Here is a 12490-nt window from a genome sequence, read left to right as displayed (position 1 = left end):
TTATACATATATTCTCAACTATCTGACATGGATGCCATTAGCCAAAACTAATCTTATCATTTGTTCATGACTGTACAATATGGATACCATTAGCTAAAGCTAATCTTTAACATCTATTCTTGGTTGTCTGACATGGATGTCATTTGCCAACACTAATCTTATCATTCATTCTCGACTATCTAGCATGGATGCCATTAGTCACATTTAATCTCAATATTCTTTATAATTCATGGTTAACCAAATAATATAATTTAGACAACAATACCTTATAAAAAGTACTTCAAGAATTTAACAAAAATAGATGAAGGTTGAAATCACCTACCTACTCCCCCAGTAGTATGTCCTCACCCAATCGAAGATCAGATTCCTGTTATACCTCCTAGTCCATAAAGAGACCATTAATTAGTATATTTTATCCATATGCATCATCAAAGATTATTTCCACACACATATATGGATACACACATATATAAATATCTTTTTATATTTGTGTATTTTATTTACATCTTTGCATGGTAATAATGTTATAAATAAAACATTCATTCCAACTTTATTGCAAATTGTCAACGAAAACTAAGTTGTTATAACATTGAAAATCATCAATGAAAATTGTGTAGTTATCTATTTTTTTATCATATAGTTAAAAAAAGATTGTTTTTAAAAAAATATATGTTATCAAATTTTAGAAAGTCCATGGGCCTGTTGATGGCTTTGGTGAATTTTTTTTTTTATTTCTTCCTTGACTATTGGGTTGGTTGAAATTAAGTTTCATAATTTATTTCTTTTTGATTTCTATAAGATTATCATAATCTTAAAAAAAATCTCAGGATTGGTTTGACGCTTGATTTTATGATAGTTCATTTTAGTTAGACCAACGATTAGAAAACAAAATTTTTTCTTAGTTGATATCTGACAAATAAACAATGCAACTTACCTTAGTTAAGTTACACTAAGGGTGCTAATTCCTTCCCTTTACTCAATCCATTTCCCAAACTCTAAGACAAGTTAAGGTTCCTAGTGACCAAAATACCGGCAAAATTTTTCTTTTTATCATATAGTTAAAAATGATAGTTTTAGAAAAACAAACATGTTATTAAATTTTAGAAAGTTCATGGACCTGTTGACAAGTATAGTGAGTTTAACTCTCTTTTTTTTATTTCATCCTTTAATATTGAGTTGATTGTAATTAAATTTCATAATTTATTTTATTTTAATTTCTATAAGATTATCATAATCTTAAAAAAAATCTCAAAATTTACAATCGTTCATTTTAGTTATCATATAGTTAAATAAATAATAATTTTAAAAAATAAGTTATTAATTTAATGAAATTCATTACCAAATTTACGGGTTTGATATAATGACTCGAGTTATTTGATTCACAGATTTAGTAAATTAACCCATCAAGTTCATCAAACTTGATGAATTTTTTATAAATTTTAATCCTTTAATTTTTCTATTATTTTTTTATATTCACTCTTCTTCGTTATTAGATTGGTTGAGAAATGAAATTCATAGTTTTTTTTAATTTCTATATGATTATTATAATCTCAAATAAACATCTTTTTAGGTTTTACAAGCATCTAATGATATCATAAAATTAAATAAAAATAATTTATAAAAACAACAAAATTATTGAACATATTAAAATTCATGACCCAGATCACAGAATAACCGAGGTCAATCCAATCTAGTATTGTTTCAATATTAAAAAAAAAATTATCTTCAAGTTTTTTTTTAAAGCTACGTCATATTTTTACTTGTCATCCAAGTTCTATTTGAACACATTAAATATAATAATTCATTTGAATAAGCTCTCACGCGGTTTAATTCGAAACTTGAGCTAGTTGTATACTATATATCCAAGCTGCTGCAATGGTTTGCATGTATATTGACTGCTCAAGGGATTGGATCTTATGTATCTGCTTTATAGGTTGGCAATTTCTTGTTTTGCAATATTGCCTATTCTGAATTTGGATGTATTTCTTCTCCCACTCGAAGCCATGACCCTGTTTGCATCCCCACCTTATCCTGAATCTCATATCTCAACAATATTCCAAATAAAATCTTCCCCTGCAAGGAGCATAATTTAATTTACTCAATGCTATGAATTGAGATCAACAAAGATAACATATTTGACTAGGGCTGTGATGGTTAACCTTCACTCTCCTGTATGAAGCCAAAGTTGCTAAAGGCTCATTTGACCTCTGCACTAGTCCAGCTTGATGAACTAAATTGATCATCTGGCAGCGGTTGCATCCACCCAGCGACTGTTAACAAAAGCAAATGAAATAAGTGACATTGAGATTCAATGCTCAATCTGAAAAATGTATATCAATCCACTGACTATGTTAAGTTCCAGAGGTTCACTGGTAGCCCTTAAATATGAGTAATTACGTTCCTGAGTCAAATTATAACTTCCCATTCTTAAAAGTACAAATCAAATTGACTATCACTTGCAAATGTTTTCTGGACTTGTGTTGGAAGAAGGGTGAAAACTCAAGGAATCTACTAGTTGCTAATGAACTTGTAAAGGACTCATAACAAGTAATGCAGGGAAAATTAAACAGGACATTTAAAAGTATAGCAAGTTCATATAAGTGTACTGTGTCAACAAGCTCAGGTTTTTTAATATTCAAGTATTACAGAAATTACAGTCACTTACCATAAAATTCTTATTTCCGATTTTGATATTTAGCCATCCATCTTCGGCATAAGGCTCACCTCCATATACAACCAGGTTGGGCCGGAATCTCATTGGATTGATTTGAACTGATGTTCCACGAGTTCCTTTTTGCGCATCTACTAGCAACAATAATGGTTTCTCATCAATTTTATGCATATTTATATGATCATCAATAAAATCACATTTCTTTCCATGCAACAACCAGAACTAGCAAAGTTCATTTTCTTGTGGAAAATAAACTATTCAGTCCAAAAGAGTGTGAGTATGAGCTTGTTCTGTGAATGTGAAGTTGTGGGGCAAAATAGTGCGCACTGGAACATACTTAAGCTCAATCTGTTGTTGAGGTCGGACACACTCTCCTCTGATATCAATAAGAACTGAGCTTCATTGGCAAAATTCAATCTGCTCTCCACATCTCTGCACAAGTTCCTGCTTTTATCCTTCTTCAAGCTGGAGTAATTCTGGGAACTATAACATCTTAATAAAGAGCAAGGATGGCCAACAGCACGGCTAAACCACAAGTCAACATCATTCTCATAATATTGGACTTCATATCTGCTTCATGAACAAGCAACCATCATAACCCTCACACTGAGTATGAACCATGCTTCCTATCATGGATAAAACTAAGAGAACATTCAGAAGTAAGATGATATGAATAATATTCCAAAAGTATTTATAAAGCAACTTCACAACTGAATATTCACATTTCACACAATATTATGAAAACAAATGAAGTCAATATTACTCATCTTCAGATAGTCCAACAAAAAGGCCACATTGATAAAATTCCAGAATACAGCATGTAACTACTAGCACTTAAAACTTCAAAATCAGTATTACCATACCTCTGGGCATGCAACTCAATCTCCTCTATCCCACCTTGATATGAATCTGTCTTCAGGTTGATCTCCAATTTTTCTCTACATCGAGGGGATTCTACAAACATTATTCCCTTATTGAGGTCAATATAAGCACTAATAGAGCACATGTCAGGAACCTACAAAAGAAATTCAGATTTATTAACCTTTTATCTAGGAAGGAAAACAAGAAAATGACAGCCATTCCACAAGCATAATTTTGTTCACCTTTTTCTGTGTAAGGATTTCACCGGTTAGACTTTTAAGAAGCCATTCTCGATCATGTTGCAAACCTACTCAAGCCAGCAGTAGAAGTCAAAACATAATTCATGTATACCATAATCTTTGATTTCTATCTACAATTCCAGTAAATGTTGAGACTACACCTCAATAAAAGGTTTCAATAAGTCAAAAAGACATGCTATTACATCCCACCTTAGCTGTGATTGATTTTTGGCTGGATAATATACTTTAAAAGCTGCTAAATGAAAGCTCAAGTTTTTCAGTTTTGAATGCTCTAACAGTCTCATGTCTCATTATATTTGAATGGTCATATGCTATATATATCATACTCGTTATAAATGCGTATGTATGTGTGTCATGCACATTACTCACTCAAAGGCTGCCAGTTTAGTTTCAGCTGTGGGCTAGGTTTCTTCATTTAATTGTGTCAAATAATGTCAGAGGGGATTATTAAGGAATCTCACTAACTGTATAGCTAAGGTTCAAGCTTTATATAGTATATGCACTCTTCCTGACAGTAACAAGGATTAGCATATTTATTTAGTGTATGGCACGTCCACTTAATAGCTAATTTATGGGATTGTGACTATAACTATAAACAGGATATAGCCACACAATTTACAGGAAAAGATTAGTAGATACCATTTCCAGAAAGAAAATAAAAAATATGCAGAATTAGATCCAATAAGAAGTTGTCTGTCCGTTAATACAAATTGAAAACTAGTGGCATGGGGAAGTGACTGCAACAAAATTCTCTTAACATTAGGAAACAAAAATATGATAAAAGAGAAATCAAAAACATTGAACTTTTTGCATTTGCCTAGTGCCAATACTGTCTAGTTTGCCTGCATCTTCAATTTGTTAAAGATACTCATTTTTTTAATGATGCTTGTTAACCTAGTACAAAAACAAAGAAATTGAAAAAATAAAATATACAGATGGTTCACAAATCTATGATCCAACATTCCAATTGAAAGGCTCATGTAGTGTTAAAAAGAAAAACAAATAGCTACCAGTGCTGCTCAGAGGCCAACTTTCCACACTGAATCCTGTACATGATTTTATTGGGTAAACTGTTATAGACTTGAGGTAATAACCAGCTTTTCTTTCATGGCCTGCAGTGTCAGCAAAGAATCAGATGACAGTTGAAGGAGACCATGTTTCACAAAAAAATCAGTAGTCTTTAGTCTAATAAATTTTGAAGGGATATTAAGCGACATCAATGTGTACACTCTACTATTGACCACTGGGAGTTTTAAGGTATAAAGATGTGAAATTTTGATTACATTCACAGGAGTGCAAAGCAAAGTGAAAACTAACCTTCATTTGACAAGACGATGGATTTTGTTCTCAACATATTCCAGTTTTCTGACTTATTTCGCTTTGATACAAATGAACTTGTGATAAAATCAATAAATTTCTGCACATCCAAAATTGAAAAGAAAGCAAGAGAAATCAGCTAACAAGAACCCATATTACATTAAAGACCTAACAGCATCTGATAAATTCTTTGGGAACTTCACTTTCTTACAACCAACACATTTAAAACAACCATGAGTGCTACTAAAGATTTAGATAAATGCCATTTCTTTATAAATGTAATTAAGTAGAATAGAATCTGCATGGATATAAAGAATAAGAAACACCCGGATAATCCCTTCTCCTTGAAATTGGACTGTAAAGCACCTACCTTGGCATCTTCATATGTAGACATGTAACCGAATGACACTCTAACAGCCCCAGTTAGTTTTCCTTGTATAATATCATTATCATCCCAGCAAACATGACCAGCCTGAATTTAAAAGAAGAAGTAAAAAGGCATTAAAATGCATCAATTTGCATTAAACCAATGTAATGAAATTAATACACCAACAATAACAGTTCAATCAACTCTTTCTTCTTTGTCTCTTTAAGTACGATATTGCGAACAAGTACCTCTAAGTTTGAAAGAAGATCCAGGTGAGACAAGCCAAGATATTTTGCACATGCTCCTGGATTACAAAAGCATCCTGTCTACAGAAAAAAAGCAGACAAGTAACAAAGCAAATATTATCAGCATCACATAATGAAGATTGATTAGATGCTGACAGCTTTAAATTTCTCCAAGATCATCAACATCAGAGTGAACATCATGTACAAAATTTTAATAAAAAAGATGACATAACACAGTACACCGTGTCCATCAGAAGATCCAACTAATTGCTTATCAATAATTGAAGAATATGAACTTTCTACCTATAATCATCACAAATTGAATTATAATCAAATTGTTTTAGGTCATTTAGCAATGTCAGTAATTTACGATTATACAATTTGAACAATTGTGAATTCACCTCAATCTTTAATCAAAATAGGCAAATCCCCTTTGATTGAAGAGTCATTTTTAATCATCTGTCCCATTTCACCTCATTGGTATTTATCATGCTTGAAGGTGTGAGAACAGGGTCATGTTGCCAGAAGCATATACAAGCACTGTTTTTTATTTTTTATTTTTTTTTGAAGAAAAAAATAAGTGTTTATTTGCAAAGAATATAAAATAAAATAAAAAATTGAAAAGAGAGGTGACAAGAAAGTGGGATAATTAATTGATAAAAATGATAAGACCACCTCTTCATTTCTTTTTTTTTTTTTTAGTTAGAGATAATATCAGTTGTTTAGTGACATGGTCAAATCATCTGGATCTTCCCACTCATGGTGGGATAGGAATAAAGTTTCATTTTGGATAATTGGCAATTGAATAAAAAGAGATGTGAGGCAAGCATTCCACAGAAGATGGCAAACAAAACCACACACACATGCACCAATGGTTCAGAATTTCTCAAATTTTACCCGTAACTGAATTCCAGATAAGGAAGCGAGTTTTTCCACTTCACTGTATCCAAACCACGAGCCATCAGGCCTTTTCAAGTTGAATGACACTATGGAACCTGATTCATGACAAACTAACTGAAAGAGGAAAGTTGCAACCTGTATTAGGATTGAACCCAGTAAAAGTAACTAAAATATATAAAAAAAAAGATGCATGCATCGACAAATATAATTGCATGTATTGATGCACAAAAGAAAAAGGCACTCCCAAGAAGTAGGGTATATCAGTCTTAGTCATATAGACAGAAAAGTGAAGTATATTTCTGAACAGTGTCTGGATTATAGATTGTAGTTATTCATCACACAGTGATAAGGAATGCATCATCCATTATTGATACTCAGTACATTCTAGGATGCATAACTCTGGAGATGAAGACTGGAATTAATGGATGGAAATTTGACATACCTAATGAGCATTACATGTAATATTCAGAGGTCAGTTTGGCCTTGTCAATGATTAATGTCGAACAAAAGCAACAACTCTAGTTTTTCTAAAATCAACTTCCAACTATTTTTGTAGGATAAAGAAGTTGTAGTAGAGTGATAGCAGTGTTTGGTAAGCATCTACCATACAGTGCAGTCACCACACAATAGCTGCAAGGTGATGAATTAGCAGGGCCAAACAACCACCGACTACTATGCAATTAGGGCCACAATGAGACAAGAAATGAACCTCGCAAATCAACACAGCATAACTTCTATGCTTAAGAAAATGAAGTTTTAACAATGAATCTCTATTATAATTCTCAAAGGAATTAGTTGTCTATTTAAAGATAGATTTGACAATTACCTTCTATATTTGTAAATATCTTATTCTTTCCTTTGTTAGGATACTAGCTATATGCTAGTTGTTAGGAAAGTAAGTATATGGTAGGTCAGCTATTTTATAGGAGCTAGAATTTAGCATGTAATTTTATTCAAGATTCTCCATAGAGGGAACACAACTTTTCCTGTTCAAAGTCTTCTAAGTTTGTATAAAAGCCTTTCTCAGCCTAACCTAGTTCTGTCTTTGTTTGTTTTTCATGTCTCTTGTCCTCAAGTCCATCTTAGTCCTAGTGCAATTCCTTATTCTAGATCAAACAATCTTGGCATCATGTCTTCAGAAATGTCGAAACTTTCCCGATTCATTCTAATGGCAAGAATTACTCAGCATGGGCATTCCACTTCATGATATTTGTCAAAGGGAAGGATCTATGGGGCCATGTAGATGGCAGCAGCCCTGCTCCTGACAAAATCAAAGACAAGGAACAGCACGCCAAGTGGGCGGTCATGGATGCACAAGTCATGGCATGGATTTTAGGACTTGCGAATCCAACATCATCTTGAATCTTCGATCCTCCACAACTACAGTGATGCTGATTGGACCAGTTACCCAGATACTAGGAAATCCACTACCAGCTGGTATATGTTTCTTGGTGATGCGTTTATCTCTTGGAAATGCAAGAAAATGGACTTTGTCTCCAAGTCATCTAATGAGGCTGACTACCACATCATGTTTGTTGCTTGCTCCGAGATCATTTGGCTTTTCCAAAGTTCAACCTACGCTCGGGCATCCTGACAACACTAGTGCCATCCAAATTGTTTTCAATCCTGTCTACGACAAACACATGAAGCACATGGATGTTGACTGTCACTCCATTCAGGAGAACTTTGACCATCAAGTTATTACCCTCCTACATATCACTACTACTCTCTAGATCACCATCAATTTGATAATTGATGAGGGATGTCAAAGGAGTTGGTTGTTTATTTAAAGACAAATTTGACAATAACCTTCTATATTTGTAAATATCTTATTCTTTCCTTTGTTAGGATACTAGATATAGGCTAGTTGTTAGGAAAGCATGTATATGGTAGGTTAGCTATTTTAAAGGAGCTAAAGTTGAATTCAAGATAAATATCGATTTTCCAAAGAGAACAAAAACATGGACAATGATCTATATGTGCCTTTAAATAATAAAAGAAAATTTTGCTAGTGCTTTTACTTTAGTTGAATGTCATTTCTACAGACAAGAGCTAGAATAATGTGAAAACATATGGAATTACTCACATGAACTGACCTTTAATATTTATCATAAAAAAGAACCAACCTTTGAAGTATGACCTTCATAAATGATGCAAACATTAGCTTCATTTTCATGCCTTAGGCCCAAAAGCATCTTCTTGACATACATGGTAAGTGTTGCAATATGCCTGAAATAAGTAGATTAGGTATTGCACCATTATACAAGGTATATAAATCATGTCAGAAACTCAAAACTAATGACCTTATAATTTACCAGATCAATTAAGAAGTTTTTTAAAAAGAAATGACAAGCAACACAGCAGATATAAAAATTGTCATTCTACAATGTGGGATATGAATATTGAAACACCAGAACTGAACTCTAAAACTGAGGATGGACAAGGCATGAGTAGTAGTTCGACTCCTTCAAAAGTCCACTATTTCCATCTCTAAAAGAACAGAAAGGGCATAAAGAATAGGGCCCAATCAATATCTGTACTTTCTGTGGCTTCTTGACAACTGACCAGCACCAAAGAGAACCTTGTATGCACTAATTTCAATAGCTCTTATACAAAAATTAAATAAATCATTGATTCCCCATTACATTGCTCGTACAACAATGGCTAAGAACAGGCTGACTTACTATAGAAGATTATGCAATTCATACAGATTAAACTTTACGAGCCTTAATCTTTAAAATGTTTTTTCAATAAATTCCTCCAACAAACAATATCCAACATATGCTATAGTCAAATCACAAGTTTTTCCATTCAACAAAGTACAATAAATCCACAATATCCTGACAAATTTTACATACCGACTCATCATAGATGGAGTTAGGGAATTGAGGATTTTGAACCCATGGCGTATTGATGCTATACTCAGAAATGAAATGGTGCCATCCTCAAAAAGCTCTTCAATACCTTCTCTTCTTCTAACAAAGTCCATGTCAGCAAACGATGCAGCAACTGTGCCTGAAATGTTTTTAAAATCAACCAAAGTAGTAGACATTATGTATGGAATTTAATTATTAACACATCTAAGCACAAACCTCCGCTGAAGTAAGTCTTCTTCATCAACCTGGCAGCATCTGTAGCATCACAATAATGTAGATGAAAGTTAGAGAACTGTGACATCTCACATCAAATATCAGAATCCAATAGAGTGATCCTTGGTACCCGTGTCTAGAGGAGCTCCAAAAAACAGTAACCACATCTAGCACTAAATCTTCAAAACCAATCACTTACCATTTTGAACAACAAGAGCACCAAGTCCAGTTGGATAGCCAAATAGCTTTGACAGGACAACAAGGCAAAACATGAATATGGAATGATAGTTTAAAAGAATAATGAATCGAGAGCAAAATGTATATACCTTATAGAAAGAGATTACAACAAAATCCACAGCGTACTTGGATAAATCTGGAGGGCATGTAGTACATCCTTTTGCAGCATCAATCAAAACAATCCAGTGACCCCTATGTACCAAACCAGAAGACCATTGATCAATGCTAACTGAAAAACCAGTAAAGTCTATGCAGCATAAATAGAAAAAAGAACTTCAGTTCGGGTTTATCTGAGACTTTCCTGATGGCCTCCAGCAAAGCAGGGTCAACGGGTAAGGTCACAAAAAGAAGGCAATTAACAGTTTTCTTTTCTTCGAGTTGTTTACATTTTTTTAACTCATAACACAAAATGTATTTTCAGCCTAAAATCAACCCAAACAGTTTATGGTGACATGCAACTTATTTACTTCGAGTGAGTGTATGGACAGTCCTAGGTAATTGATACAACCAAATTAGCAACTACTAAGTTGCCTCGAAGGAGCGAACCATAAGAAAGAAGCTCATCATCGGAAGAAAATAGAAAATAACAAAATAAGATAGCACCTTACATACTTGCAAAAAGGAGAGCCTTCCAAAATTCTTTCTGAATTTTCCTTAATAAGATTAGCCAAGTCGAGACTGAATCTCAAACCAGAGAAATTGCATTCAGAAGGGAATGCAAATAGGTTATAAGCATTTCCTGCAAAAAGCAAAATACAAGATGAAGATAAAGTGACCTCTACCTTAGCAAACTCCAACACAATCATAGGCTGGAGGGAAACTATCATTTGCTGTGATGTTATCAATAATCTTCCATCTTTTTCCCTCATTAAAGCATCATGTAATATCCTACAGACAGGCCAACAGGAAATATATACCAAACTCAATTTTTCCTTTGAATGCTATAAAAAATCACCAAGGAGAAATATGATGTGATGATTTAAACTAAACACCAAGTCTTGTCACTTTCTAAATAGAAGTTCTAGTGTGCTATTTTAAGGGTATAATTTCCAAGGATTACCAGTTGGCTCCTCTTCTAGAATTTTAGCTTCATTCCTCCTTTGCGTTGCATGTGGTGATAACTTCACCCGTGTCTCCTGGCCTCCAGATGCTCCACCTCCATTAACACTGTCTTCAACATCTACCGCAAATGCAGCAGCCCCTTTACTGAGAGCATATCTAAAAATTATCAAGGATGAACATATCTTGAGAGCAAAATGAGGATAAAAAAACAAAAGCATGAAACATAAGAAATTATAGAGCTCTCCCAGTGTACATGTACCTTCTCCTGAATTCATGTGGGACCCACTTGTAACTACCTTTGGCCCCACATGAATCCGAGTGGGAAGCACTGACCGAAAGTACCTCATAATAATTAATTAGCAGTAAAAAAAACCCCACAGCTAGGTGATTCCACAAATTGAAGGATACTCTCTAATACCAAGCACACTATTATGATTCTCCATAGTATACATAAAACAACTCTCCCTACTCCAGGGAAACGCCTCCCCAACCAACTTCAAAGCCGCGGTGGCCCCAGAAGTAAATATGCATTTATACTCTTTAGCAGATGCATTGCAATAATCAAGCACCTTCCCATTAAAAAAAAACACAAAACACTTCATGGTTCAACAAAAAAAAAAAACCACAAAAAAAATTCTTATAACAATCAAAATCAAATGAACTTTACCTGTTGTCGAACTTCTCTTATAATATCAGATGTTGCGGAACTTGAATCACTTTGGCTATCTATTTTTTTTCCCCAAAAATTAAAGAATTTTCACATTGACAGCTCAAAATAATAAACAAGACAAATTAAGGGGAAAAAATAGGATACGTGGGTTTGCATAGATATTTGAGTTGAAATCTTTAAAGATTTCTTCCATTTGTAACTCAGAGTATAAAGTAGCACCAGCATGATCTAAATATACAATACCTGCAAAGAGGAAAGGAAAATTATAACAAATTGAAACTATAAAGAAACAAGAAAAGAAGTATTAGAGGTTAAAGAAAGGGACCCTTCTGGTCTAATCGATTAAATTCAGTGGCTCGAATTTCGTCGATAGATTTTGGACCGTTTGGATAACCATAGTCGGAACCGAATTCCTTCAAGAACTCAGCCTTGTCTGCATCCATGATGTTCTTTTTGGCTCTTCTTTTACCTTTTTCAGTCACTTGGCCAGCCACGTGGTAAATAAAACGCCTTGAACTACTAGCAATAACAGGATAGAACTTTAAGTTAATTTATAACACAAAAGAAGAATATTCCAGCGCTATAAACGTAATTTACAGTATTACTAGACTATTGACATACGTCACGGGTTAAATAATGTTTTGTCCAAGTTATAAAAAAATCTAAAGATATTAGATCCTGCTAATAAAAAGGTCTAATTTGATGTTCGATCATGGTATTAAACAGGATTCAAAACTATTGGGTTATGGTGACAAGACCAACACGTAATTGGGTCCTGCACCATCAAACCCAACACCCACATGAATCCTTC

At 33.7% G+C, this 12490-nt stretch overlaps 1 protein-coding gene across 2 annotated transcripts; it reads right to left on the bottom strand.

Moving 5' to 3' along the window:
• Positions 1-1600: 1600 nt before the first annotated feature.
• LOC133673384 (molybdenum cofactor sulfurase) lies at positions 1601-12265 on the bottom strand. Of its 2 annotated transcripts, none has more exons than XM_062094144.1 (22): positions 12005-12265; positions 11824-11922; positions 11677-11735; positions 11418-11578; positions 11008-11165; positions 10560-10686; positions 10037-10139; positions 9910-9955; positions 9714-9752; positions 9480-9636; positions 8748-8850; positions 6619-6735; positions 5725-5802; positions 5480-5581; positions 5110-5209; positions 4803-4904; positions 3775-3839; positions 3535-3686; positions 3009-3241; positions 2666-2805; positions 2160-2270; positions 1601-2073 (listed from the first exon to the last, which is right to left on the bottom strand). In XM_062094144.1, the coding sequence occupies exons 1-22, from the start codon at positions 12120-12122 to the stop codon at positions 1963-1965; spliced, it is 2481 nt and encodes an 826-aa protein (XP_061950128.1). In that variant the 5' UTR covers positions 12123-12265; the 3' UTR covers positions 1601-1962. The 2 variants fall into 2 exon arrangements, with proteins under 2 accessions (XP_061950128.1, XP_061950129.1); XM_062094145.1 differs by having other exon boundaries at positions 2666-2802; positions 12005-12264.
• Between the last annotated feature and the right edge of the window lie 225 nt (positions 12266-12490).

This window comes from Populus nigra, chromosome 14 (genome assembly GCF_951802175.1).
Source record: "Populus nigra chromosome 14, ddPopNigr1.1, whole genome shotgun sequence".
Lineage (NCBI taxonomy): Eukaryota > Viridiplantae > Streptophyta > Magnoliopsida > Malpighiales > Salicaceae > Populus > Populus nigra.
This window is presented reverse-complemented; position numbering and strand designations above follow the sequence as displayed.